At 52.4% G+C, this 27,753-nt stretch overlaps 13 protein-coding genes across 13 annotated transcripts; 6 read left to right on the top strand and 7 right to left on the bottom strand.

Annotated features, from left to right (window-relative positions):
- Nucleotides 1–24: 24 nt before the first annotated feature.
- Nucleotides 25–3,726, top strand: N7496_006701 (uncharacterized protein; the record flags this gene model as incomplete). Its single annotated transcript, XM_056699630.1, has 1 exon — nucleotides 25–3,726. One exon carries the CDS (start codon nucleotides 25–27, stop codon nucleotides 3,724–3,726), a length of 3,702 nt encoding a protein of 1,233 aa, XP_056555043.1.
- A 396-nt stretch (nucleotides 3,727–4,122) lies between these two features.
- On the top strand, nucleotides 4,123–5,035 carry N7496_006700 (histidine phosphatase family protein; the record flags this gene model as incomplete). Its single annotated transcript, XM_056699629.1, has 4 exons — nucleotides 4,123–4,171; nucleotides 4,217–4,607; nucleotides 4,698–4,907; nucleotides 4,969–5,035. 4 exons carry the CDS (start codon nucleotides 4,123–4,125, stop codon nucleotides 5,033–5,035), a joined length of 717 nt encoding a protein of 238 aa, XP_056555042.1.
- A 756-nt stretch (nucleotides 5,036–5,791) lies between these two features.
- Nucleotides 5,792–7,138, top strand: N7496_006699 (LLM class flavin-dependent oxidoreductase; the record flags this gene model as incomplete). Its single annotated transcript, XM_056699628.1, has 1 exon — nucleotides 5,792–7,138. One exon carries the CDS (start codon nucleotides 5,792–5,794, stop codon nucleotides 7,136–7,138), a length of 1,347 nt encoding a protein of 448 aa, XP_056555041.1.
- Nucleotides 7,139–7,277: 139 nt separating this feature from the next.
- On the bottom strand, nucleotides 7,278–8,090 carry N7496_006698 (putative G-patch domain protein; the record flags this gene model as incomplete). The annotated part of the gene is made up of 1 exon (XM_056699627.1): nucleotides 7,278–8,090. The coding sequence occupies one exon, from the start codon at nucleotides 8,088–8,090 to the stop codon at nucleotides 7,278–7,280; it is 813 nt and encodes a 270-aa protein (XP_056555040.1).
- A 210-nt stretch (nucleotides 8,091–8,300) lies between these two features.
- Nucleotides 8,301–9,611, top strand: N7496_006697 (putative oxidoreductase; the record flags this gene model as incomplete). Its single annotated transcript, XM_056699626.1, has 2 exons — nucleotides 8,301–8,477; nucleotides 8,535–9,611. The coding sequence occupies 2 exons, from the start codon at nucleotides 8,301–8,303 to the stop codon at nucleotides 9,609–9,611; spliced, it is 1,254 nt and encodes a 417-aa protein (XP_056555039.1).
- Nucleotides 9,612–10,047: 436 nt separating this feature from the next.
- Nucleotides 10,048–11,354, bottom strand: N7496_006696 (NAD-dependent epimerase/dehydratase family protein; the record flags this gene model as incomplete). Its single annotated transcript, XM_056699625.1, has 2 exons — nucleotides 10,048–11,230; nucleotides 11,326–11,354. 2 exons carry the CDS (start codon nucleotides 11,352–11,354, stop codon nucleotides 10,048–10,050), a joined length of 1,212 nt encoding a protein of 403 aa, XP_056555038.1.
- Nucleotides 11,355–12,994: 1,640 nt separating this feature from the next.
- N7496_006695 (deadenylation-dependent mRNA-decapping factor PAT1) lies at nucleotides 12,995–15,593 on the bottom strand (the record flags this gene model as incomplete). The annotated part of the gene is made up of 3 exons (XM_056699624.1): nucleotides 12,995–13,125; nucleotides 13,183–15,402; nucleotides 15,463–15,593. The coding sequence occupies 3 exons, from the start codon at nucleotides 15,591–15,593 to the stop codon at nucleotides 13,002–13,004; spliced, it is 2,475 nt and encodes an 824-aa protein (XP_056555037.1). The 3' UTR covers nucleotides 12,995–13,001.
- A 952-nt stretch (nucleotides 15,594–16,545) lies between these two features.
- Nucleotides 16,546–17,924, top strand: N7496_006694 (glycosyltransferase family 15 protein; the record flags this gene model as incomplete). The annotated part of the gene is made up of 4 exons (XM_056699623.1): nucleotides 16,546–16,593; nucleotides 16,692–17,444; nucleotides 17,507–17,795; nucleotides 17,860–17,924. 4 exons carry the CDS (start codon nucleotides 16,546–16,548, stop codon nucleotides 17,922–17,924), a joined length of 1,155 nt encoding a protein of 384 aa, XP_056555036.1.
- A 931-nt stretch (nucleotides 17,925–18,855) lies between these two features.
- On the bottom strand, nucleotides 18,856–19,540 carry N7496_006693 (mitochondrial 37S ribosomal protein uS12m; the record flags this gene model as incomplete). Its single annotated transcript, XM_056699622.1, has 2 exons — nucleotides 18,856–18,921; nucleotides 19,010–19,540. The coding sequence occupies 2 exons, from the start codon at nucleotides 19,538–19,540 to the stop codon at nucleotides 18,856–18,858; spliced, it is 597 nt and encodes a 198-aa protein (XP_056555035.1).
- Nucleotides 19,541–19,860: 320 nt separating this feature from the next.
- Nucleotides 19,861–20,707, top strand: N7496_006692 (proteasome maturation protein; the record flags this gene model as incomplete). The annotated part of the gene is made up of 3 exons (XM_056699621.1): nucleotides 19,861–19,863; nucleotides 20,076–20,526; nucleotides 20,640–20,707. The coding sequence occupies 3 exons, from the start codon at nucleotides 19,861–19,863 to the stop codon at nucleotides 20,705–20,707; spliced, it is 522 nt and encodes a 173-aa protein (XP_056555034.1).
- A 996-nt stretch (nucleotides 20,708–21,703) lies between these two features.
- N7496_006691 (uncharacterized protein) lies at nucleotides 21,704–22,715 on the bottom strand (the record flags this gene model as incomplete). The annotated part of the gene is made up of 3 exons (XM_056699620.1): nucleotides 21,704–21,861; nucleotides 21,944–22,027; nucleotides 22,109–22,715. 3 exons carry the CDS (start codon nucleotides 22,713–22,715, stop codon nucleotides 21,704–21,706), a joined length of 849 nt encoding a protein of 282 aa, XP_056555033.1.
- A 1,418-nt stretch (nucleotides 22,716–24,133) lies between these two features.
- On the bottom strand, nucleotides 24,134–25,674 carry erg8 (phosphomevalonate kinase; the record flags this gene model as incomplete). Its single annotated transcript, XM_056699619.1, has 2 exons — nucleotides 24,134–25,238; nucleotides 25,313–25,674. 2 exons carry the CDS (start codon nucleotides 25,672–25,674, stop codon nucleotides 24,134–24,136), a joined length of 1,467 nt encoding a protein of 488 aa, XP_056555032.1.
- A 508-nt stretch (nucleotides 25,675–26,182) lies between these two features.
- Nucleotides 26,183–27,529, bottom strand: N7496_006689 (putative C6 transcription factor; the record flags this gene model as incomplete). Its single annotated transcript, XM_056699618.1, has 1 exon — nucleotides 26,183–27,529. The coding sequence occupies one exon, from the start codon at nucleotides 27,527–27,529 to the stop codon at nucleotides 26,183–26,185; it is 1,347 nt and encodes a 448-aa protein (XP_056555031.1).
- Nucleotides 27,530–27,753: the final 224 nt, after the last annotated feature.

The following is a 27,753-nucleotide window of genomic DNA, read 5'->3' as shown; positions in this document are numbered from 1 at the left end:
TCGCTCTTTTCCACGGTCGCCACCATGGATGACCTGGAGTCGCTGGAGCTGCTCTCGCTCGTCTCGCGGGTGACGACCGAGCTCCAGAACTACCTGGGCATTAACGACAAGACGCTGGCGGAATTCGTGATTGACCGACATCTGAAATGCAATGGCTCGTTTCCAAATTTCAAGAAAAGTCTCGATGAAATGGGCGCCGAGTTTCCGCAAAGTCTGATGGACAGTGTTGACCGTTTGGTGCTCACCATGCACCCCAAGTACAAAGGGAAGAAGCAGGAAAATGGAGACTCGGGTGGCGGAGGCGACAATATTATGGATGAGCTGGATGCTCTGGAGAAGAAGTCTCGCGTGTTCAAGGGGCTTGCTGTTCCAGACAGAGGCCAGCGCTGGGAGGAAGATGACTACCTGGATCCCCCAGCCGACAACGAAACCGACGCGCAAGCCGGCGCCATGGACGACACATTCGCAATGCTTGAAGGATTGGCCGGAAAGGCCAAGGAAGATAAGCCTCGCGCCTCGCGAGATGACCACAGTAGCAGGAAACGAAGCCGCAGCCCCGGGTACGATGACCACGACCGCCGACGACGCCACAGAGACAAATACCGCTCAAGATCGCGCAGCGCACACCGACGCAGCAAGAATGACGATTACATTGACGAGTTTGGAAGATCTATTGGCAAATATGGGGACCGGGAGACCGATCGCAACGGCCACAACGGCCACAACGACCGCCGCAGACGCCGAGATCGCGACAGAGATGAAGACGACGACTTCCGCCGTCCACCCCCTGTCGAGTTGGATGATGCGCCAGTTCTTTACAAAATTTACGATGGGCAAGTCACGGGTGTGAAAGACTTTGGTGCTTTCGTCAACCTGCGAGGAGTCCGAGGGAAGGTAGATGGCCTTGTTCATGTATCGGCCATGCAAGAAGGAGCGCGAGTGAATCATCCATCCGATCTAGTATCACGCGGCCAGCCGGTCAAGGTCAAGGTTGTCAGCATGGAAGGTAACCGCATTGGATTATCGATGAAGGAGGTGGACCAGGTATCCGGCATGGACCTTATCCCACAAAAGCGCCTGGCGTCAGGCGCGAATATGGAACGTCTTCATGGCTCGTCAGGCAACGACAGATATGGCAACCTTAGCTCGGATGTGCCCGTTATCGAGGGATCCAATGGCCGACCGATGATGAACCGGAAGCGTATGACATCTCCTGAGCGTTGGGAGATCAGACAGCTCATTGCATCCGGTGTTGCGTCTGCGGCGGATTACCCTGATCTGGAAGAGGAGTACCACGCCACTCTTAAGGGTGAGGGAACTTTCGAGGAGGAGGAAGATGTGGATATCGAAGTCCGGGATGAAGAGCCTCCATTCTTGGCTGGCCAGACGAAGCAATCACTTGAGCTGTCCCCTATTCGTGTGGTCAAGGCTCCTGATGGCTCAATGAACCGTGCCGCCATGTCTGGCACCAATCTCGCAAAAGAGAGACGTGAACTGAAGCAGTCAGAGGCACAGGACAAGGCTGCTGAACGGGCAGCCGAAGTCGATCTGAATGCGCAGTGGCAGGATCCCATGGTCGCGCCAGAGGATCGAAAGTTTGCCGCGGATCTTCGCAATACCCAACAAAAGCAGGACGAGCCAGTGCCGGAGTGGAAGAGGGTGACCATGGGCAAGAATGTGTCTCTCGGCAAGCGGACCGACATGCCCATCAAACAACAGCGTGAAAGCTTGCCCGTCTTCAAATTCCGTAAACAACTCCTCGATGCCGTCAAGGACAATCAGTTGATGATTGTGGTTGGTGATACTGGCTCTGGAAAGACCACACAATTGACCCAGTACCTGGCAGAGGCCGGATACGGAAACAATGGTATCATTGGCTGCACTCAGCCCCGTCGTGTTGCTGCCATGTCTGTTGCGAAACGTGTGTCAGAAGAGGTTGGCTGCAGACTGGGTGCCGAGGTTGGATACACAATTCGTTTCGAGGATTGCACCAGTCCTGAGACCAAGATCAAGTATATGACGGACGGAATGCTTCAGAGAGAGATTTTGATGGATCCTGATCTCAAGAAGTATTCCGTAATTATGCTTGATGAAGCGCACGAGCGCACGATTGCCACTGATATTCTGTTTGGATTGCTGAAGAAGACCATCAAGCGACGGCCTGATCTTCGTTTGATTGTGACTTCCGCCACGCTGGACGCCGAGAAGTTCTCTGAATACTTCAACGGATGTCCTATCTTCTCGATCCCTGGACGAACATTCCCTGTCGAGATCATGTATTCGAAAGAGCCTGAATCTGACTACCTGGATGCTGCTCTTATCACTGTGATGCAGATTCACTTGACAGAGGCGGGTGGTGATATCCTGGTCTTCCTCACGGGACAAGAAGAGATCGATACGGCGTGCGAGATTTTGTACGAGCGGATGAAAGCTTTAGGGCCAACAGTGCCCGAGCTGGTCATTCTTCCCGTCTACTCTGCGCTTCCCAGTGAGATGCAGAGTCGAATCTTCGAGCCAGCCCCGCCTGGAGGCCGAAAGGTTATCATTGCTACCAACATCGCTGAGACCTCCATTACCATTGATAATATTTACTACGTCATCGATCCCGGTTTCGTGAAGCAGAATGCGTACGATCCCAAGCTTGGCATGGACTCTCTCGTGGTCACGCCCATTTCTCAAGCACAGGCTAAGCAACGAGCTGGCCGTGCCGGCCGAACAGGACCCGGCAAATGTTTCCGACTATACACCGAGGCAGCTTATCAGTCTGAAATGCTTCCTACCACTATCCCCGAAATTCAGCGGCAAAATCTTTCACATACCATTCTCATGCTTAAAGCGATGGGTATTAACGACCTCCTTCATTTCGACTTCATGGACCCCCCACCTACCAATACAATGTTGACTGCTCTTGAGGAGCTGTACGCTCTGTCAGCTCTGGACGATGAAGGTCTCTTGACTCGCCTTGGTCGTAAGATGGCCGATTTCCCCATGGAGCCCGCTCTTGCCAAGGTTCTCATCGCATCCGTTGATATGGGATGCTCCGACGAGATTCTCAGCATTGTCGCCATGCTTTCCATTCAGTCGGTCTTCTACCGCCCCAAGGAGAAGCAGCAACAGGCCGATCAGAAGAAAGCCAAGTTCCATGATCCTCATGGTGATCATCTCACCTTGCTGAATGTTTATAATGGCTGGAAGAACTCCAAGTTCAACAATGCCTGGTGCTTCGAGAACTTCATCCAAGCTCGGCAGATCCGCCGTGCTCAAGATGTGCGCCAGCAGCTTCTCGGAATTATGAACCGTTACCGTCACAAGATCGTCTCCTGTGGACGGAACACTACCATGGTACGACAGGCACTTTGCACTGGCTTCTTCCGGAATGCGGCTCGCAAGGATCCCCAAGAAGGATACAAGACTCTCGTTGAAGGCACCCCAGTGTATATGCATCCAAGCTCTGCGCTCTTCGGCAAGCCCTCCGAGCATGTCATCTATCACACTTTGGTCCTCACCACCAAGGAGTACATGCATTGCACGACCTCCATTGAGCCAAAATGGCTTGTCGAGGCGGCACCGACCTTCTTCAAGGTCGCGCCCACGGATCGCTTGTCGAAGCGCAAGAAAGCCGAGCGCATCCAGCCTTTGCATAATCGGTTCGCTGGCGAGGACGATTGGCGTCTCTCTGCCCAACGGAGACAAGGCAGAGGTGGTGGCGGTGGAACTTGGGGTTAAGGCGACGTTCTTTCTTACAGTTTCAAGGATACCAGGTGCTTCTCGTATGCTTCGTATATTATTTCACCATCATGTACTTTTTCCAGCTCAAACAGATAAACTTGGAGTTTCATGGGTGTATGAGATGATCTATTCTTGTACACAAAAAGGCAAATCTTGTTCAATTGTTTTCACTTCAAATGGGTAGAATGCACTGAATAATCATTATCTGTTTCGATTGGATAGACTTTCCTTCAACCACGAACACGTTCGGTGCTCCGGTGAAGGCCCGCGATTGGTGCCGCGGGGTTTCTCTTTTTTATTCTTCACCCCGCGGACCCGCCACTTCCCCAATCAATTGACTGTAATTATTCAAGAATTACAAGAAATCCATACACAGAAAGACCCTCAATCACAATGCCTGACAAGGACGCCGGTACTCCCCGTGTCTTCCTCTACCGACACGGTACGTCCGGACCATACTAAGCTCTACCAAGCCGCATTCTAACAGTGATCCCCTCAGGACAAACCATCTGGTCCAAGAGCGGCCAATACACTGGCAAAACAGAGCTAGACCTCACAGAAGATGGACAGAAACAAGTCCGCGCCTCTGGCAAGATGATTGTCGGACCTGGCAAGCTAATTGACCCGGCGCACCTTGCACATGTGTACATTAGCCCGCGCAAGCGCGCGATGCAGACCTTCCAGATTGCCTTTTCCGAGGCGGATCAGCAGGCGCTGAAGGATGCTCAGAAGATTAGTGAGACTGAGAGACTTGCTGAGTGGGATTATGGTCAGTATGAGGGTCTTTTGACCAAGGAGATTCGGGCTTTGCGGAAGGAGCATGGTTTGGATGCTGAGAAGCCGTGGGATATCTGGCGTGATGGCTGTGAGGGTGGAGAGTAAGTGGCCTTCCCCACTGATATCGTATAGACTATCTACAGTCTATATATTTGGTTTGAAGAAAGGCGTGGCTGATATGACCTTTGCAGGTCCGCCCAAGAGGTCACCGACCGCATTGATAATCTCATTGCAGAGATCCGTGACATTCACCGGGGTAACATGCACGGTGAGAAGCATTGCGATGTTGTTCTCGTTGCTCATGGCCATCTCCTTCGTGCCTTTACCAAGCGTTGGCTTGGATATCCCATGGAGTTCCCTCTTTCCTTGATGCTCGACCCTGGTGCGGTTGGTGTCCTGAGGTATTATCTTCCCCTTGATCCCTATAATCACGAAGACGAAATCATTCTGACCTTCACATAGCTACCAACATCATAACATTGATGAGCCGGCCATGCTGGTTGGATATGGTTTCCCGTTGGAGGAGTGATAGCATGTGTCTAGTTTGTAGTTTACGATGCAGATAGAAGGTGATAGAAAATAGATACATGACCCGGTTACTGGCACGGCCAAAGGTCAGCTTGCATGATGAACTAGGTTTACATTATTGCCTGACTATATTCCCGAAGAGTTTCGTTAATCATAATCCAAAAGAATCCTCCAAGAGATGATTCTGTGGCTGTTCAGAGAGACGGTTCAAAAGACGGTTCAAAAGATCTAAATAAGCGGTGGTTGAAGCGTGTCTAGCTACAGCCTTTCTCTATTCCCTAGATTCATACTTCTGCAGCAGACAGAGAGCAACCTAATCGTATTATGTTTAACTTGTCGTGCTGCTTAACTTCTCATCGTGCCAGGAACTAGATCCTAGCAGTATAAAGCTTGAGATGAAAGTAAATCTGCAGCTGTCTGCGAACACTTCCGAGGCCATGGAAAGAAATTTAATTGGTCTATTGATAGAGTGATTATCTAGATCAGCTATGGAGCTCTTCGTCATCGTTCAAATACAGATCACTGGCGAGATCTTGCGTGAGCCGCCTAGTGCAGCACGCCATGTCGTATTTCAACGCCGGAGATTATAAATGAGATTATAAATCCGATAAATGTGAAGCTACAAGCAGCGGGGTATAAAGCTTCTGTTTGAATTAACAATCTCAAATTCTAGTTAGAAATAGAAACGAGAAAAGCCTCAATACTACTTTATCTCTCTACGCTCCACCACCGATAGACCAAGTCAACCACAATCACCATGGCAGACTCCCAACCAAGCCGCCAACTACACCTCACAGCATTTATGCGACCAGTTTCTCTACACACAGGAGCCTGGCGATACCCAGGTTCCTACCCAGACGCCAATTTCAACTTCAAGCACATCGCAAACTTTGCCCAAAGGCTCGAAGCCGCCAAATTCGACGCCTTCTTCATGGCCGATCACCTCGCCGTCCTAAACATGCCCGTTGAAGCACTCAAGCGCAGCCACACAGTTACATCCTTCGAGCCGTTCACTCTACTATCCGCACTCGCCGCAGTGACGGACAAAATCGGTCTCGCGGCAACGGCAAGCACAACGTATGACACACCGTATCACGTTGCGCGACGGTTCGCAAGTCTAGACCATTTAAGCGGTGGACGGGCAGCGTGGAATATCGTTACCACGAGCAACCCGGAGTCTAGTCATAATTTCGGCTTCGATGAGCACATGGCCCATGGAGACCGGTATAAGCGGGCGCGCGAATTCTACGACGTTGTCACCGGGTTATGGGATAGTTTTGCGGATGATGCGTTTACGCGCGATGTCGAGACGGGACAGTACTTTGATCCTGAGAAGATGCATGTGCTGAACCATGAGGGGGATGAGTTGAAGGTGCGCGGTCCGTTAAATATTGCGAGACCGCCTCAGGGGTGGCCTGTTATCGTGCAGGCTGGACAGAGTGAGCCTGGGCGACAGTTGGCTGCGGAGACGGCTGAGGTGGTCTTTTGCAGTCCGAAGGATATTGAGGCTGCGAAGGCCTTGTATGCGGATATTAAGAGTCGGGTTGAGAAGGCTGGCCGGAAGAGGGAGGATTTGAAGATCTTGCCTGCGGCGCTGATCATTGTTGCGGATAGCAAGAAGGCAGCGCAGGAGAAGAGACTCAAGTTGGATAGTTTGGTGCATTATGATAGCGCCATTGCGTCCTTGTCCATCGTTCTTGGGGTGGATGCGACTCAATTTGATCCGGATGGGCCTTTGCCGACGGATTTGCCCGAGACGAACGCCAGCAAGACGAGTAGAGAGGGTGCTGAGAGACTAGCGAAGCAGGAGAATTTGACGGTTCGACAATTGGCCCAGCGATATGGTGGGTTTTCCGGGCTTGCTTTCCTAGGATCGCCGAGTGATATTGCCGAGGAGATGGAGATTTGGTTGAAAGAAGAGGCATCCGATGGGTTCACTTGCACATTCCCATTCTTGCCTCAGGGATTGGAGGAAGTCACGGACAGATTGATTCCAGAGCTGCAGCGCAGAGGCTTATTCCGCAAAGAGTACACAGGTTCGACATTGCGGGAGCATTTCGGCCTCGAGAGACCGGATAATCGTTTCTTCAGCAAAGCATCATAGTTCGATAGATCATACGGCAGGTCGATTGCAAGAATCATTCATATCAAACATCACTCTGTATTCTCTATCAATGGGTATCATAATCAAGTAGCTCACAAACCATATTCCATAACCGTATTTCATCAATCCCGGGCATCCTTCATGCATCCTCCCCAAGATACTTCAATACCTCATCACTCTGGAAAAACAAATTTCTAAGTTTCTCTCCCCTCTTCCTAGCCTCAGCAGCTCCCTTCCGTGCCTGTTTCGCATTCAACTTTTCAACTTTCTTCTTCGGTGGTGGCGGCGCCACTCGTATCCGATCTCCATCTTTATCCAGACCCGTGCCCAAGCCCGCAGTATCATGTTTGATCCGCCCTTTCAAGGGTTCACGGATACCTTCACGTCCTGCTGCGCCGAGTCCGAGACGACTATCCGGGTCCCAGCCGTAATTGGAGAGGTAGCGTAAGCCGGTGCGAGTCCGGTCGAGATGGGAGGGTGGATGTGAATGTTGGAGACAGACTTGGTGAGCGAGGGAGGCTTCGTGGGGTCGGGATGTTGAGGAATCTGTGGTTTCGTCTGATACGGGCTCTGATGATATTGGGAGGTTGCATATTTCACAGTGGTCTTTGGATTGGGTGTGGGATGTAGGAGCAGGTGGCGGAGGTGAGATGGCTTCTGATGCAGGCGGTGCGGAGTGTGCGGTGCGCTCTGGAGCTAATACCTCTCTATCTTCTGGCGTGCTCGGCGATGTGCTTGTAGTCGGCTTCTTAAGCACGATCGAGAGGTATGTGTCCGCGATACTCGGCCCCGGAGGTATAGACGAAGGGCGTGTCGGGTTTATCGTATTGAGCTCATGTTCTGATGACCGCACGAAGGGTACACGTTTACGCCGTATACCCGCACCAAAAACCCGCTGGTCTTGTAGTGGGAGGTAGTAGTCCTCATCATCTTCCTCTTGGAAGTTGGACATTGTGGGCGCATCGTAGAGTTGAAAGATGAAAGATGAAAGCTCTCTGGAAAGCCAAGACGAGACCCGCAGTCAGTGGCGATAAGCTTGATAAGATGGGCGATAAGGGGGCGATAAGGGGGCGATAAGCCACGTACTCTCCGCGAGTCCGGACAGCTCCACGTCTTTTTCTCCTTCTCTCGTTATTTTTAGCTCAGTTCACACCTGCCCACCATGCCCATTCCCATTATTGCCCAGGGCATTCAGGAGGGCATTAGCTCAATCCCATATGCCTGGACGGTGATCAAGACAGCACCATGGCTTCTCTTGATCGCCGCGCTGAAGTATTACTTTGGCGGAGCACGCAACACCTCCGAGCGGTTGATGCACTCTAAGGTGGTGATGGTGACAGTATGGAATTCCACGGATCAGTCTCTAAATTCTCTTTACTAACAACTTCCTTGCTAGGGCGGTACGTCCGGCATTGGAGCTTCCGTCGTTCAAGAACTAGCTACTCGCGGCGCCCAAGTCATCCTCCTAACCAAGCAACCCCCCTCCGACCTCTTTCTCGTCGAGTACATCGAAGATCTGCGCCGTACAACGGGCAGTCAACTCATCTACGCCGAACAAGTGGACCTCTCGTCTTTACACTCAATCCGCACCTTCGCCACGAAATGGATCGACAACAATCCTCCCCGACGCCTCGACGCCGTAGTCCTCTGCGGCGGCGTCGCCGTCCCATCCAGCGCACGCAAGAACACCCTCGACGGCATCGACGAGGAGTGGCAGATTAACTACCTCGCCAACTTCCACCTCCTAAGCATCCTCAGCCCCGCACTACGTGTGCAACCAGCCCACCGAGACGTCCGAGTCGTCTTCGCAACGTGCTCCAGCTACATCGGGGCTAAATTCGATCTGGACATTGTAAAGCGTGGAAATGACGCTTCCGCTACATCCGCAAAGAACAAATCCAAGACACCTCCCGTATCGAAAAAGGGTATCTACGCCCTCAGCAAATTCTCCCTCATGACCTTCGCCCACTCCTTCCAGCGTCATCTAAACGCCTACGCTCGACCAGACGGTCTACCCCCCTGCACCCGCGTCCTCGTCGTCGACCCCGGCCTCTCGCGCACCCCAGGGACACGTCGCTGGCTAACCGGCGGTTCCCTCTGGGGTCTGCTCCTGTACCTCCTCACCTGGCCACTGTGGTGCCTGATTCTCAAATCACCACAACAAGGTGCCCAGAGTATCCTGTACGCCCTGATGGAAGAGAGCTACTCACGCGGCGAGGGCGGCTGGATGATCAAGGAGTGTCGGGAGGTAGACTGCGCGCGACGAGATGTCCGGGATGAGGATTTGGGTAAGCGGTTGTGGGAGTTTAGTGAGAAGCAGATTGAGGAGGCGGAGAAGGAGAGTGCTGTGAGGCGGGCGCTTGAGAAGAAGGAGAAGGAGGCGGCGGAGGAGAAGAAGAATCGGAAGGAGACTTCTTCTGGGAAGGAGAAGAGTGCTGGGTCGAGGAGGAGTCGGAAGGGGAATAAGAATTAGATGGGTTGAGGCCCATCTTGAGGGTAGTGTTTATAGATCGGGTGGGTTGGAAATCATGGGAGGCGTTTTTGATTTTGGTTGGTATACATTAGGACCAATTCTTGATGCGGTAGTGCCGTTTTATAGAATTGATGTTATGCATAGAACACAATTGCATAATGAAAAGTATAGAGTACTTCGGTCAAGTCTTCAATACCTTCGGATACACAATAGTGAGAGCCACTATATATCTCGTCTTCCTCCATCGCTAATCTCCGACCTTCAAGGATTACCAATGTGAAATCAAAATATATAGCGAAAAAGGAAATTCGTTTCATATATTCTACCATGAATACTATCTATGCCCACGCACAAATATCTCAACAAGATACTTTTTAAAGAGAAAAAAATCCCAACCTCATCAGCAAAAAATCGTAGCGACTACCCAACTCAACCCTTACTTCTTCAGGGCAGCGAGCAGCTCCGCAGGGGGCTGCTGGCGGTAACCCTGGGGGTTGTTCTTAGTCCAGCGCCAGAGATCCTCGCAAGCATTCTCAAGAGTGTACTTGGGGGTCCAGCCGAGCTCGTTGGTAGCACGGGTAGCGTTGGCAGTGAGGTTGAGAACGTCACCGGCACGACGGGGGGCAACCTCGTAAGGGAGGTCGCGGCCGACAGCAGCGGAGAAGGCCTTGATCATCTCGTAGACGGTGGAGCCCTTGCCGGTACCCAAGTTCCAGGCGCGGACACCGGGGTTGTGCTCGCGCAGGTAGTTGAGAGCCTTCAAGTGACCGTCAGCCAAGTCGAGGATGTGAATGTAGTCGCGGATGGCGGTGCCGTCGTGAGAAGCGTAGTCGTCACCGAAGACGAGGAGCTTCTCGCGCTTGCCGGTGGCAACCTGGGCGAGCAGGGGGAGCAGGTTATAGGGGACACCCTGGGGGTCCTCGCCCATGATGCCGGAGGGGTGGGCACCGGCGGGGTTGAAGTAGCGGAGCAGGGCACCGTTCCACTTCTTGGCCTCGGCCTCGTTGCCGGCCTTGATGGCGTTGTTGCGCTGAGCGTTGATCACGTCGGTGATGGCAGTCTCGACGGCGAACTTGGTGTTACCGTAGGGGTTGGTGGGGCCCAGAGGGCACTCCTCGGGGATAGGGATCATGTTGGGGAAGCGGGTGGCATCGCCGTAGACGGTGGCCGAGCTGGAGAAGACGATGTTGCTGACGTTGTGCTTAACCATGGAGCGGAGCAGGTTAATGGTGCCGTAGACGTTGACCAGGTAGTAGTCCAAGGGCTTCTCGCCGGACTCGCCAACAGCCTGGATGTAAAGAAGAGTGTCAGTTTCGGGGTTATTTCGTGACAATGGCTGCGCTGAATTGGTTTCTTCCAATTCAGCATGGATATATGAGCGCACCTTCAGGGCAGCAAAGTGAATGACACTGTCAATGTCGGGGTGGGCCTCGAAGACCTTGTCGAAGCCATTCTCCTCGGTGACATCGAGCTGGACAAACTCAGCCTTCTTGCCGCAGATAGCCTCGACACGGTTCAGGGCCTCGGCGGAGGAGTTGTACAGGTTGTCAGCGACGACGACCTTGTAGCCAGCCTCAAGAAGGGCGAGGGTGGTGAAGGAGCCAATGTAACCGGTACCACTAGTGGGATCAATTAGCTGGGGAATTCGCAATGGGGCCAGGATGGCGGGGGTGGGGATGGGAATGGGAGAATGTAGGAAACGGAGGAAACTCACCCGGCAACGAGGACTGAACCAGCAGGCATGATGGATGGAAGGATATTAGGAAAGATAGGAGGAATTGAGGGGATTGGAGAGTTCGAGAATGAGAGTGGGAGAGGATAAGGGAGGAGGAGGGGCAGCTTTTAAGGGGAAGAAGGAAAGAGAGAGCCAACCAGCCAAAAGGAGCCAAAGAGTGGGGGGGCACTCCGTCATATTTCATCTCCTTCGTCTGGCCCCATCTTACGCGGCCAGACCAGCCTCATTGTATACTTGAAAATTTTATACTCGGTTATATTTATGAAATATTGATATGTACCACAGAGTTTACTCTACAGTATCTTGTTGTGTGTAAAACATATACTGCCGGTATGGCGCAATGGCCGCCAGCCATGATACGTTACAGCACTATCTCTGCGACGGACTCGTCAATGGACGAACCTTGGGAAATGATAGACGGACCAGAGTGTAGATCACAGATCGTCCTGGCGGTGTACATCGACTACTTGAATTATACAGAATCAACATTCTCCTGTGCTTAATTCATGATCGGGTAATTTGACCAGCAGTCTCTAATCTCTATGCATGGCATTCTTAGCCGTCAGCCCTCTATACTTAGCTACAACTCTAGCTTAAGATAGGCGGCTACATATGTACTTGTACCCAAGAAATTTCTCCGGTGGATGAGCTTGAACTAGCCCCCTTTCAAAAAGCCAACTGTCAATTTCCAAACATTAAGTTCCTCGTTAAAGAGAGGCAGCCCCGTTTCACCTCAGGACCGTGCGGGTCATCGTCCCACCGGGCGTACCATTGCCGAATAAGAAGCCCGGCTGGGTCCATACCCCCCGGGGGCCCAGGGTCCAATTAGGCTCACGATGGTCCGGTTAGGTCCAGTTAACTTGTTAAACCCAGTCGACTTCCCGTTGGGACCCAGTACGTGGCCCGAGTGGTTCGCCCCTGGTGCCCGCGGCATTATACTTGCTGTCCCGATTTTGGCCGGTGGAACCATTACTACCTAAATTTACTCGGGATCATAAGATGGTGGACAGCATGTACAATCAAACCCGACTGATATCGGAGAAATCGTAGATTATCAACCATATCCAGAAAGACCAAGAACTAGTTGCTAACAAAGGGGACACGGATAGACCCTACCCTGGGTCAAGAACAATCCCCAGGCATCAGTTCATTGCAAGTATGCCCATATATCAAGCTCTCCCCCCCCCTAAACACAGCCGTGAGGAAAATGGGTACAGTTTTTTTAAAAAAAAGGATGGAATTGGTATGAGAAGAAAATAAAGAACACGTAGATGCTCGAGGTCCGGGGCATGGAAAAAATAAGCTGCCCGGTCAAGTGTTTTTCGTTGGCGCCAGCCAAAGTATGTCGAAATGCCCAGGTTTATTGGGTTGGATCATCCGACTCAAGAACTCTCGAGTGAAATCGGCGCCGATGTGCGTTTCAGCAACTTTGCGCGGTAGAAGGGGTATCAAGACACCCAAATTGAGACATGTCTGCAAAGCCCTCAAGAACAGACCGGTGTTAAGATCCAGTCTGGTCAAGGGACAATCATCTCCCGAGAGACCCCCAAATGGAATGCGTAAACCCACGGCCATGGGCATGGGCTGCAATAGTACAACTCGAGAAGAGAGGAAACCCGCGAAGATGGTCTCCCGGTGATATTACAATTCCGGGTTTAACCCAGGAGTTCCACATCCAGACCAATGGCCCGCATGAACAGGTTGACATTGCCCAGCCGCTGGCTGGCCATATCGGCAGGCAGGGTCTTGCTGTAGCCCACAGTCTCCATCACACGATCCCTAAAAGGCAACATGGTTAGCAAAGTACTTTCACAATTCAATATGGGAGTCACTCACTTAACAGCAATCACAAGGCGCTGCTGCTGCTCCGGGCTAGCACCAATACCCACGGCGGCCAGGAACTGCCACACATACATGTCGTCACCCGTGTTGATCGCGCCGGGGAAGATATCTGCGAGCGAGGGCTCGAGGGTATCGAAGAGAACATTGAACTTCTCAACCCACTGCTGCCAGTCCCGCTCGGCAGCCTGACCGGCCTCCTTGACAATCTCGGCACGGCTAAGCAGCATCGTCAAAATACCCAGGCCAACCTTGGTACGAGCCACCGATTGCACGTGCGTCTGGGCAATCACCAGACCCAGCAGACCGATAATGATGTTGAAGGGTGCTTCGTTCACGTAGCCAAGCAAGCTGGGCATCACTGCCAGCGAGAAGAGGTCAATAGACTCGCGCACCGCGATGGAAGGCTGGGCCTCACCCGGTCCGGGCTGCGCGAGACGGACCACATCCAAGCTGTCCAGGTGGACCACGATCATGGTCAGAATAGTAACACGTTGCTCTTGGTCAATGTGACGGAAAATACGGGGGATGGCCTTCTTGCCCTTAGGGTAAGACAAGAATGCGATGAAAGGGTGCGGGGTGGTAGAGTTGGGTACAATAGGCTCCATAACCTTGAGGGCTCGCCACAACTTCTGGTTCAGCGAGTGCACCTTCTGCCGCCATTCCATATGCTCCTGGATGGCCTCGGCATCACCTTCCTCGGGAGGAGGGGGCATGGTCCGCTCCATATCCTCCATGGCCATCAGAGCACTGTACACGCTTTCGATGTTGGTGAGAATGGATTTACGGTCGCTGAGGCTGAGGTCTGATTGCACCTTCTTTGGCCGAGGACCTTCGGAGCTATCAGGGCGCTTGATGTTAAGCATGGGCTTGGGAGCCTTGGCATTGCTGAATGAAATCTTGCCCAAGCTACCCTCGATGATAAGCTGCTTGTTCTTCGGCTTGGCCTTGGCCGCCTCAACGGCACGCTGGACCTGCTGCTGCATGCGTTGCATATGGTTATCGGCACTCTGGAATGCCCTCCTGTTTCCGTGTCCACCCAGGCGGTTTCCGGTCTGGAGGAGATAGGTCTGGGCAAAGTGACCCAGAGGCTGGTGTGGGTGCTGGCGGGGTGCACCACGAATCTGACTATAGACTTGGTAATAAAAGTCTTCCGCCAGAACAGCTTCCGGGTCCGCATCGGCCACATTTCCAGCGGCTGCCACCAATTGCTGCAGCTGAATACGGGTGATGAAGTTCTTGTCCTGGGGTGTCATCAAGCCATTGCCCCGAGACAGGAGGAAGATCTTGTGGTTGCGCTTCGCTCGTTTGGCGTCCTCCACCAGGTAAGCATTACGCTGCTCTTCAGTGAGATGCATAAGCTGCTGCGGATTGGTGATGACCGGCAAGCCACCGTTGGGTCCACGGGACGATGGTGGCGGCGGCATCTGCTGCTGCTGCTGCTGCTGCTGACGCTGACCTTGAGGCGGGCCGGGATGACGGTGACCCTGAGGAGGCAGGTTCTGAGGAGGGAGTTGATTTTGCTGGAGATGCATCGGCGGAGGTCCAGACATGATAGGGGCACCGTGGAGCTCCGGGATACCGGGAGGGAGACCAGGCATACCCGGTGGGAGCACACCCTTCTCGAGGGCAGCTCGCAAGTACTCGGGAGGAATTGCGGGGAAGCCCTCGGGGATACCCTGGGGATATTGCGGTGGGGGTAGGAAGGAAGGCTCGGCCATGTGTTGAGGGATTGACTGCGATGGCATCGTCGCGGTAGGCTGGGACCGCTGGCGCATCTGTGCCTCAACCTCCTCTAAGCTCATCATCGGTCTCCGGCTGGCAGCTGGAATCGGGTCGGGCTTCTTCTGCGAGATACCCCAAACGCTGGACTTGGCCTGCAGATCGGGGATGTATCCCGGGTCCGAGTACTTTTCATATCCAGAGCGCTTGGCGGTGGTCGCGGTGGTGGTGGACGTCGCGGTCGGAGCTGGGGCAGCGGCATGCTGCTGGGCGGCCAACGGAGCTGCCGAAGGGTTCTGCAGGGCATAGCGAACCTGTTCCTCTCCAATGACATCGGCGACCTTGGCCGTGGTGCCGAAGAAGTCAAAGTCTCTCCCAACCGCACCAGTAGTGGCAGCTCCAGCATCCCCACCGCCAAAGGTGTCATCGTTGAAGGCATCCTGGTCATCGTCGAGCTGGTCACCGAGACCATCGTAGGTATCCTCGAAGTCAATTCTAGTCATGTTAGTTAGTAAGATGCGCATTTTGGTCATACAGCCAATGGCGATAGCTCACCCATCGTCATCTTCCAGTGCTTGCGCACGAGCAACCTCCGCGAAGGGATCCGGGTTCTCGAAGAAACCCCTGGCCGGGCCACCTTGTTGGCGGTCCCGTGGAAGGGTGGTATCGAAACCAAAGAAAGACATGCCTCTTTGGCCAGATGCCAGGTGGGATCAGAGAATGGGGGAAGAGGGGAAGGGATGGGAAGGGAAAGGCGAGATCGGCTGGTGGTGGGGGAAGGTGAGGTGCGAAGTTCTGGAGGGATGGGGGCCTCAGGCAGCCATGAGATCTGCCTGTCGATCAACTGGCCAGTTGACTCGACGTACTGTGGGGATCACCAAGCGCAAGGAGGAGAGCTGTCAGATGATCGATCGTGTCGGGATTTATTCTTAGTTACAGGGTCTTCTTTGTTTCATATTCCATCAGAGTTTGAATTTGAGACCCCGCACTATCATATCAGTAACATAACGGGTAACTATTATTACTTATTCGTGAACTTGTCCAGTTTGTTTGGGATCGTGTGTTGTTTTCAATTGGACTATGCACAATAATACCCGGCACTCTATGATTGGCCAGACTGGATTACGCCCGTAAGCTCTGGATCCATGTCCTGACGATTCTGCGATTCTTTTTATACTGTCGATCGTCACTGGCCAGATGGGGGATTTGCATCATCGAAATCCCAGACTTTAAATAATCAAGTACAATCGGGTTTTTATTAGCCAAGCAATTCCCGGGGGCCACAATTCCAACCCAGGTTCTGGATCTCCCCCCCCTAAACGGTCCGAAATGTCTCGCATTCGGTGAAACCACGCGGCTCAAAGCGGTTGTCGCCATTGTCTTGCGTGGCCTGGTCGGTCGCGAATCTAATTTCCCCCATTCCTACTCCTCCTCCACCTACTTTCCCCTAAACACCTCTCTTACCCGTGTTTTTCTTTCTTCCCTTCACATCTGCTCTGGTCCATCGGCGGATGTTGATCATTCTTCACTGAGGACTTAAAAAAAGGATAGGCCGCATTTCCGCTGGCCTGGTCGCATCCATCCACTCGTTACCTTTGCCTGCTCCTCCAGGCCTTCTTCCTCTCCCCACTCGACACAATGTCGGTCTCCGCGCGATATACCCGGTATCTGGTGTTCGCCGTCGTGGTAAGTACTTCAATCGTCTTCTTGGCCCAGCGCCGCCCGCCCCTGGCAGCCGTTGAAGTCGCATGAAATCGCAGTGGCGCTAATCATCGTCCCCACAGGGATTGGCCTTTTTCTACATCATCTCTCGATCCTCCTTCCACCTGCCCAGCGCATCCTCATTCCCTCGCCCTCAACCCTCCTACGAAGATTTCAAATCGTCAAAACCACAAAATGTTGGAACGAACAGCAGCGAGCGGGTCAATGCGACGTTTGTCACCCTCGCCCGCAACTCCGACATCTGGGAGATCGCCAAATCCATCCGAAATGTCGAGGATCGCTTCAATCGTAACTACAACTACGACTGGGTTTTCCTGAACGATCAAGAATTCGACGATGACTTCAAGAAACTTACCACCTCACTGGCCTCCGGTACAACACACTACGGCAAAATTCCTGAAGAGCATTGGTCGTATCCGGACTGGATTGACCAGGATAAGGCTAAAGAGGCGCGAGAGGAGATGGGTCGCAAGAAGATCATCTACGGTGATTCAGAGAGTTATCGCCATATGTGCCGCTACGAGTCGGGCTTCTTTTTCCGCCACCCACTGATGATGAACTACGAATACTATTGGCGCGTGGAGCCCAGCATCGAGCTCTACTGTGATATCGGCCACGACCCATTCCGCTTCATGAAGGAGAACGACAAGAAGTACAGCTTTGTCATCAGTCTGTACGAATACATCGATACCATTCCCACTCTCTGGGATAGCGTGAAGAAATTCCTGAAGAGCCACCCCGAACACGTCCCCAGTGGCAACGCCATGGAGTTTATCAGTGAGGACGGCGGTGAGACTTACAACAAATGCCACTTCGTATGTCGTCCCTGGTGCATCGATTTCTTAAATGTTCAAGACAGCTAACATTCAATCTACAGTGGTCCAACTTTGAGATCGGCAGCCTGGAGTGGCTGCGCTCCAAGGCGTACATTGACTACTTCTCCTCCCTGGACCAGGATGGTGGCTTCTTCTATGAGCGATGGGGCGATGCACCCGTCCACTCCATCGCCGCAGCCGTTATGCTGAAGAAGGAACAAATCCACTTCTTCAACGAGATCGCCTACTACCACGTACCTTTCACCCATTGCCCGAGCGATGAGCAGACGAGGCTGGACCTGCGCTGTCATTGCAAGCCCGAGGAGAACTTTGACTGGAAGGGCTATTCTTGTAAGCATTGCAAACCGACTCTCCAAATAATCCGTGAATCGCGTTCCTAATTGTAACATTACAGGCACCAACCGGTGGTTCAAGGTCAACGACCTTCAAAAGCCTGATGGCTGGGACAAGAAAGATTGACTCCTTGCGCTCGGTCGCTATGTCGTTGTCCTGTGTCTGATTGGTGCAATGGTTCTGCTAGCCAGTCAACGTGCGCGAATGAGGGTCATGCAGTGGCTGCATATGGTGATCGAGTCGGTGGTTGACTTTGTCAAAGTGTGCCGCGGCACCTACAAATACCGCTCGGCGAGCGAAAAGTGAAGACGAAAATGAGGAAAATCGGTTGAGTTTGTGATGGCTTCTCTAACGATGACCATGCCTTTTTTCTCTTCCCATGGCCAAAGGAAAAGGATATCCCATCCTGGTCCATACTGCTGTGTCATCTAGAATGACTCGAATGCGGATTTTTGGATGTAGGATTACATTTCGATTGGCTCTTTATTCTTATTCAACTTTCCTTGCGCGGCACCTTTTGGAGGATTGATGGCTTCCATGTGTTACTATCTTCATTGTCGACAGCGTGTTTCCCTTTTTCTTCTTTCTTCATTTTAATCATCTTCTTTTTCTTCGAAGTTGATTGCATCGGTCACCGGAGTACAAGAGGATTCTCACAGGATGAGCAACGGTTTTTTTATATTATTCCCACATTTGACGTACTCAAATTTGAAAGACTACGAATATTAGCTCCCAGTCTGAACGACTTCTTTAATATTAAGACTCGACGGATCTTTTTTCTACTGCGTAGACCTAAAGCTTACTTCGAGCCAGGCTGGACGTATTCGAGATAACCAATCACTTCATAATAGTACATGCGATACAGTAAATGACAACAAGGGCTGTTGCATAAATACAGTGGTTTAGAAAAAGAAATGAAAATATGATGCCACTCTTCTCAAAGGACATGGTCCACACAGGACAGCGAATTGAGCTCAGCTCGGGGCTGAACACTCCGAATGCCAGTCTGCATCGTTCCTCCAATGTCTCTCTATCCTACACAGACAATTCCAACCTTTTAGTTGCTCTTAGGCTTCTTCGTACCATACTTGGAACGACTGGTCACACGGCTTCCAACACCACCCTATAACAACTCGTCAGTCCTGATCATCACGTAGGCCTATCCCCTCAACAACACCCGCCAGAAACCAAATCAAAAATCAAGTACTTACCAAATCCATAGCTCCACGAACCAAATGATACTTCACACCAGGACAATCCTGCGCCCTACCACCCCGAACCTGGACAACACTGTGCTGCTGAATATTATGACCCTCACCGGGGATAATAGCACTAACGACCTTGCCGGAACTCAAGCGAACTCTGGCAACCTTGCGCTCGCCTGAGTTAGGCTTCTTGGGCTTGGTGATACCCGTCTTGACGCAGACGCCCTTGAGAGAAGGGTGGTTCTTCAATGCTGGGGAGCGGCCACGGCGCGCGCGCTGGCCGCTGCGGCAGCCGCGGCGGACTTGGTTGTAGGTTGCGCGGATGATGGGGGAGCTAGAGAATTGGCGGGTGAGGGCTGCTTGGGTGCGGAAGATTGGGGTGAAGGTGAAGTGGGAGGTGATCGGGGTGGTTGTGGTTGTAGTTGCGCGGCGGAAGGCGCTGGTTGTGAGAGTGCGGAGGGGTGTTGACGTTGTGGCAGGACGGTGGATGAGTGTCCGTAGGGCCCGGAGGGCCAGGGGTGAGATTAATTGAGGCATTGATGTGGTTGGGATTGTTTGGTGGTGGATTGTTCCTTCTGGAGAGGCCGAGTCTCTGCTTCGCCGATGATTTGAGATTGGAATTGTAGAGCACGTGACACAGAGAAGGGAATTGCTCTATCGGCCTTTGTGGGCCGCCGGAGGAGCTGGACGCGCTGCTGCTCTCTGCCTGACGCCGTCCTCCGCATTTCAGTCATCATCCTCCATTACTTTCCTGCTTCTTCATCTTCTTCCTCTGCAGCTTTGTCAATCTCCAAGATCCTCATTGAATCTTATCATTTGAGCTAAGGAACCCTCGGAATTACTCCCATACCGTCATAATGGTGCGTTATCAAGCTACGGATCTGGGCCTCACCCTCCGGTCCATCAAGCCCATGGCTTTCTAGAGAGCCTATCCCCGATGCCACCAGCATCCCCTTGGCCATCCCCAATCCCAGCTACAGCACCTGTTGAAGCTTCCTCCTCCCAATCCACACCCAAATCCCCAGTCATCATTAACACGCCCATATCGACCAACAACTAACAACCATCCCAGTCCCTCCGCATCGCACCCCCAAGCGGCAACCGCACCTCAACCACCAACACCTCCGCCCGCCAACAAACCACACACGCCTCGCACCTCTCAAAGGGCGCCCCCTCCGCCCCAGGTCTCCCAGACACACTCCGCAACAAGCTCACCCTCCCCGCCACCGCAACCGCCTCGTCAACCAACAACCCATCCGCAGCCGACATCCCCTCCTCGACACACCCGCTCGAGGCCCGCCTGCTAGCCTGGCGCGCAACCCAGGACTCGATGAAGATGGAGTCTCTGCGTCGGGCGTATGGTATTGCGGAGCCCGTGCGTCGTGGGATGGAGCTCAAGATTGTGAGGGATGGTACGTTCCGGCCTGCCGTGCTGGGTGGTTTGAAGGGTGGTAATGTGCATGAGGATATTCTTGTGCTGGGTGGTCGGGATACGGAGATTGGTTGGGAGGATGTTTTCCAGGGTGAGTTTGGTGTCCTCGTTATGGTGTTGACTTTTCGAGTTGAGACTTGCTTTGTCTTGTCTTATAATACCTACTGGGTGACATGGCTGGCTAACTGGTACTTCTTCTTGCAGGCGACGACCTTCGGGAACCCCCTTCGTTCCACGACGAGATGGAGAAGAGGCTCAAGATGAACTTCTAAGAGAATCAGACTTGGATGAATTAATTTTAACGTTTCGTTTCGTTTCCTCGATGGATATCTCCCATTATCTCCTGCTCGCAATGTTCCATTACACTAGGTCCCTTCCTGCTTTACCTGTGTCGCCCTTTCATCCAGTGTCAATGATAGAGCGATAGAATACTGTAACAGCAACTCTGTGTATCTCTCTACGCTGCTTCCCTATCAACAGTAGATACTGCGAGACGGCCCGTTAGGTGATCTTCCAACTCAATATACACCCTAGAAATCACCTCCATATCTCCAGACTTAAATAATCTTTGACTGTGGAGGCTTACTCGATACAAAGTCCCAATCAACATCAATATCTCGTGAGGGTTTAATTATGTACCAGTGCAAAAAAAGCCATATACACTACGAGAACGAAATGATCAAGACGAGCGAGGAATCAAGAAACCAAACCAAACCAACAAATGGAGAGCAGGCACGTTCGTAGATACACAAAAATCCCATGAGATAGCCATTCAGAAAATAGACACAGGAGGAACAAGACAAAGAGACGGGAAAGGAAAATGGCGAGTCAATCGAGAGAAAAGGAAGGAGAAAGGGATCGGATGGTGGGGTATATAGATAGATAGGAAGGACAGGGCAAGGCGAATATGAGAGTGTGAGACAGAACAGAGGTAGGGGTAAGGTGGAAACCCATGGAGAGTCAGACATGACTGGTCCAAGAGGGTAATGTAGGAAGAAATGCGGCAGGTCCCAGGGATCAGTAGGCAGACTATAGTCGAACAAGTCATCGGGTATAACGGAACAGCCAGGACTCGACCCAGTGTTCATCCTGCGTCCAGGCAGGGTATATCGAGATGCCACGGGTAGACGACGGCTAGTGTAGGGGCGGTTCCGGAAAGGTCAAAGGTGATGCGCAGCGGAGGGTGGAGTAAGATATCAGGAGCTCGAAATCAGGCCCAGATACATCTGATATATAGCATGGCCCCATGCAGATGGTGGATATATCGTCTATAGGATGACACAGCGACATCCAGGGCTGCGCTCACTCGCTTCGCGGTCACGGTTCAGGTGCGCCTTTGCACCCTTGGCATCTTCCTCATCCACCACCTCTTGCGGTTTGACGGTCATATGTACGACGTTGGGGTGGTCCGCGCTGAATTTCGAGTCTGTAGAAAGCGTATGGATTAGCATATCTGATAACCTGGTGGCCATATCACGATACCATGATCTTCCGATTAGAGAACCTACCAGATAGAGGGGACTTGTCATCCAACAACTTGCCGAAAGAGATCAGACGGATAGAGCTCGGTGACGAAGGACGAGTTTCCCAATCTAATACCAAGAATTAACATCAGACCCATCAAAGTATCCGAATACCATCGAGATAGTCATCCCGGGGTTAACCAAACTCACCCGATCGCCATGCCCGCCAAATCAATTCCTTCAGCGTATAAACGCTCATCGCAAAGGGATCATCATTCTCGACATTAACTGATTGCTTCTGCAGATACTTCGCATCGATCGTGAACGGGTGCCGCGATCCCGTCGTTAACAGCAACGTGATGACCAGCGACGGACCCGCATCCTCAACCTCCTTCCCCGAGATATCCTCTGACTGGTCCGACGAAAGCTCCGCGCCAGACTTAGGCTCATGAGTTCCCATTGATGGCGTGTCTAGATTTTGAGGCTGTGCGACGGCGGTGGTGGTGATGGTGGTGTCGTTGGCCGGGGTCGTCGTGGTGCTAGTCGTTGCTGTCATAGGGGCGACGCTTTCGCCACCGGTTGCGGGGTGCTGGGGCGCAGTGGCTGTATCTTCGCCCGCGGGAGACTGTTGAGGATCCGCCGATGCGGTCGATGTAGGTGCATCGGCGACCGGGTCTGGATTTGCTGGGCTAGAAGTAGACTCTGTGGTCGTGGGTTGGGGTTGGGAGCTCTGCTGCGGAGAAGTCGTGGTGGCCCCCGACTCGTGGTGGTCGCTGGAGTCGGGCACCCCGGACTCCGGGTGATCGGTGGTAGACATGGTAGCGGTGGCCCCGATGGTAGGTGGCAATTAGCTTTCCCTGGGAGGCTGGGAAAGATGGGCACCAACGGGGGATGGAAGGAAGTAGTCAAAGGGGAGGGAAAGGGTAAAGAGGTGGAAAGAGGAGAAGGAGGAGAAGATGCGGACGGTCCAAACGTGAGGAGTCGACCCTAAGCGGGAGGCGCAATAGTCTTTGTCGCTAGCGAAATAGCGACCCTCAAAGGCGATGTAGTATAGATCAAGAGGAAGTATATTTTAAATTAACAGATGGGAAGAAGAAGAAAAAAAAATGAAATCAGATGAAAGGAGGTTGCACTAGAGGGAAGAAGGTCGGCTAACGGGTCAGGTTAATGAAGTTTCAAGCACGGGCAGAGAAAACCCTTGAAGGATCGGCAGACAAAGCCCGCAACGGGGGAAATGGAGACAAGTCGAGGGAGGAAAAAGTGGTTTCGAGACTATAATTATCAATAGTCAACGTTATCAGGTTAGGAAGAATAATGAAATGCTGTCGACATCTAACCCCGTAATGGAAAACGCGATAAGGAAGATCCGGGGAAAGCACTAAGCTTGCCGAGAAGCCAAGAATTAACTACCTCATCTCGACGAGTCAACGACTGGCGAGATCCACGAGAGGGATGTGTCGATAGGAGATGGACGTAACTATGCTCCTGTTTCTCTTCTAGTTCAAGATTCGCTATAGTATAACAACCGCATCACTAAATAACCCAGTGTTCGCAGACCCTGACCAACTACTGTAGGGCTGACAATCGATTCCTATGGATTTGGTCAATCGATAGCTCGTCCTACTGTGATACAATCGGAATTAGACGTATAGCCTTTCAGCCACTTTGGAAATCTACAGGTTCCAGAACAAGCCCATAAAGTCTACTGGACGCCAACCATCACTGGTCCGGTCAATTGCTTGCTGAATAGGGATAAGCCGAGTCATTCCATTCTAGGCTACAATTAGTGAAGCGATGCCGTAATTCGTATGCTCGTCGCTCAGAAAATCCGGGTCGTTAACCCCATCCAAGTCCGACTGAGACACCCGACAAACAAACCTCGGTCACACACAGTGAAGGGTTTCTCTAGGGGTTTCCGGAGTAAAGTAAGGCTAATCGGTAGGACTGACACTTATGCCGCCATGGGTTGTCGCTATGATAAATAAATGCATACAAAAGGACGGATGGATGGGGGTATAAAAAAGAGATGGGTCTTCGAGCCATCGCTGCGATGTTTCGCGGACCAGCCATGACTCGTGTGATTCATAAATTTGATGGGGCTCATAAAGGTGTGGTAGTCCAGGTCTGACATGCAGGGAGCGGGCGACTGAGGGCAGGATCTCATCAACTGCTAGACGAAGCCAGGCTCGCCTAGTAATCTTCCAGGTAACGAGACATCATAGGCAACTGGGTCTCCTAGACCCAGCCAGCATACTGGTCGAGCATTTCATTCTTCACACCCTCGGATCCGTGTCGCACACCCAATAGTCGCGCCTTGCCAATCTTGCCGCCAAAGTCGTCTTCCACTGCACTCTGGTAGTTCTCAAATCGCTCATTCAATCGCGTAATCACAGAGGGGTCGTCGCGAATCAGCAGCACAATGGCATCATATCCGCCAGCACCGGGCACGACACCTCCGATAACACCATCGATCTCGGTCAAGCTGTCCAGCAGCTCGGTCTGCACACTAGGCTCGATGGGAACGCCCGTTTGGCGGGTCATGGTACGAATGAGATGCCGGGTGCGCTGGATCAAACTCGTGATTTCGGAGAATTCGTTATCCGCATTGGCGTCTGGGCGCTGAGCCAGGCGCTTCAATTCTTGTCGCAGGCGCTCATTATTGTTCTGAAGGCTTCCCCAGAGGACATCGGCCTCCTTGCGGTTTTCGTTCCTCCATTGCAGCACCTTCTTCACCATCGATGGCGTCTGAGAGCCGCATTCAACGTCGCACAAGACCATCTGCATCCCACGCGGGAGCTGCATGCCAAAGTCCACACACTCGGTGTCCCAGGGGTGCTTAGGGTCCACATCCTCGACAATTGCAAACAATCGCTCGTCAAATCCAGCGGTACCCACATCACCGACAGATTCCAGAATCGCAGGCGAGAACCGCTTATACAGGCAAGATCCATATACGGCAGCCGCCACATCGAATCCAGATCCAACCTTGCCCTGGGCCGCGCAATGAGCAGCTTGAGCCAGGTTGTGCAGCTTGTCACGTCCAGCACCCAGATCATCTGCTTGCATAGTCCGGTGGATCACCAGGGAGGAGACGAGAGCCGTAACGAGGGCGGCGGATGAACCCAGACCCGTCTTGTGGGCTTCAAAGAGGGGAACACCGAAGTTGACGAAGCGTCCAGCGCGACCCTGTGCATCGCCCTTTGACGTTTTTGTCTCGGAGTAGTAGTCATTGTCCGCCAAAATGGTAACCGACAAGGAGCCGAAATCTTTGGAGTCGGCAACGTAGCTGATGTAGGTCAACGCATAGCTCAAAGAGGTCTCGACGAAGGGATTGCGAGCACTATAAGCAAGATGCGAGAGTTAGCGGCGGTAAAAGCATAGGATTCAAGCTCTGAATGAGAAAAAAGACCATACCCATTGCTCTTTTGAATGACCTTCACACCCCCACCATTCTCGCACCGTTGCACACCGTACTCCCAGACCGCATCTACGAATTGCGGTGATCGCACGACGACGGTGTGCTCGGCCTCTTGTTCCTCTCCCTCGGGCTTAGCAGCTTCTGCATCTGCGTCGGACAAGGCTGCTTTCGCATCTGCATTGGCCCCGGAAGGTCCACGGCGGTGTCCCCGCCTCAACTGCTGGACGACAACGTGGATACGCGCATCGAGTGCGAAAACGGTGCCCGTGTAGGCTCGATCGAGGACGAGGTAGCCGCCGGTCAGGAGAACCTTGCCGGGGGCAGACAAGGCCGTCACTGAGGAGGGTTGGGGAGACATGGATGCGGAAGGACGGTTTTGTGGAGGAAAGGTGGGGTGGTCGGTTGGTTTATCAATGTGATACGCCCCGCGGGACTCGTAGTGCACGGGAGATGAGAATTCCCAATTCCACGGTGATAGTATAGTCGTTAATGGTAGATTGAATCCTTCGTCGTCAATTTTGAGCGTTCTCTTGTAATGTGGAGAGGGGAAAGGGGAAAAGAACGGCAGAGGGAAAGGGTGCCCCTCGTCGGTGGAGGCAGGGATGTATCTAAATCTCCTAAAGGGGACTAGCGTGTCTGGCCATTTGTTGCATACCCTAAACTCATTCACTCGAGCTATACAATCTTCGTGGACGCAAGGGATATTGAAACTATTGTTATCTAGTAGATATAGTGCAGAAAATGGTAAATATGAGAGCTAGCTTCCTGCTCACCTTCCTATCCAGCTAGAGGTGAATACCAAGTAACCAAGGACATGATATACATGCTGCTGCACAAGATGCATCCGTAAAGGATAGGGACAATAACTACAACGAAACATCTCCACCGTCATGAAAGAAAATCGACTCCCCAAAATCAAAGTCCCAACTCCCATCATCCAAGTCAAACTGTCCATCTAGATCTCCCAACAGAGACGTAACTCCATCCGACACCGCAGACCCAGTGTCAACACCCGACGCTTTCACAGCCATTGCCTCCAAAATCCCACGACACGTTTCCAAGCTTTCCCTCGCAGCAGTCATTGCCGCCTCCTCCGGCGACGACCCATCAAACAAGGCCTCGATCTGCGCCGTCGACATACTAATATACACATACCCTTTTATATTGGTCTCGCCATGAAGCATCCTCTCCTTCGCATATTGCGCGACCCGTTGAGCGTCACGGATGATCGACTCCCGTCGGGCGCGATTACGGCTCCGTGAGACCAGAGAGATGTCTGCGTCGATGTCTGATGTTGATTCTAGGTAGAGGATGAAGGCGCCGCGGGTGATCAGATCGCGGAACATACCCCCTCCGGTGAGGAGGAGGCGAGTGTACAGTTCGTCATCGAGGACGGAGACTATGTCTTGGACAGCTTCGAGGCAATGCTTTTGCGAGTAGGTGTAGAGTGGATTCTTCTTGGATTGGATTGCGAAGGGGAAGTGGAGGCAGAGTGCGAAGCGACGGAGGAGATGGGTGAAGTGACTGAGTGCAAATCGGGAGGTGTGCGATATAAGATTGAGCGATGGAGTGCTGTCAAGGGCAGTTGTCGCAGTGCGACAGGCTGCTGCTAGGTCCTTTTCTAAACGGATGACTTCTTCGTAGGATGGTTCCTCCTGAAGGCTGTTGATGACCTTGGTCACGTTGAGTCTCAGGGGGAGAGACTCTGCTAATAAAGGGAGAAGCTGCTTCTGGGAGGATAACCCATTCATTTCGCTTTGAGCCTCCACCTGTGCTCCTCCCAGCTCAAGCTCTTCGTCACTCATCCTGGACGGTGGCAGGGTATTGAAGTCCCCCGTTGAGATCATGGGTGACATCCCGGCGTCCAGAGCCGCCTGGACATTCATCTCGAGGATTGTATACCACAATCGTCTTCGAATTTCCTTTTCTTGTAGGCTCATCTCCTCCATACAGTTTGGATCGAGATGCAAACCCATCTGCATTGCCATGCGTATTAAAGAGCCCGCTGAGATCCAAATCAGATCGGGCCCCAGCCGAGTCACCTGCCGTGCAAGAAGCAGCAAGCAGTGAATCTGGATTCCATTCCAGGTGAGACGATTCTTTTCCAAAGGAGCGGAGAGCCATGTCTGTGCAGTCTGAATCCACTCCCGTGATTTGGCGGCGAGTTCGTCACGAGTCTTAGCATCAGAATGAAGTACACCTGTCACAGACATGATGAGAAGTAATTCAATGACGAACGAGCTCTTTGCATGTTCCAGGTCATTCTTATATTTTCTATACTCTCTCATGAAAGACGGGTAGCATAGAATGCGATAGCAGGATTCAAAGGTTGCAAAGTACAGCTGTACCAGTTCATCCATCACTGCACCGTCAGGGAACGAGCAATATATGTCAGGGGACAGACACTTTCGACTAGGACGCTGCCTCTTCGCGTCTC

The sequence above is a fragment of the Penicillium cataractarum genome (assembly GCF_028827025.1).
Source record: "Penicillium cataractarum strain IBT 29864 chromosome Unknown utg000005l, whole genome shotgun sequence".
NCBI classification, from domain to species: domain Eukaryota; kingdom Fungi; phylum Ascomycota; class Eurotiomycetes; order Eurotiales; family Aspergillaceae; genus Penicillium; species Penicillium cataractarum.
The sequence above is the reverse complement of the archived record's forward strand: the minus strand, read 5'-3'. Positions and strand labels throughout refer to the sequence as shown.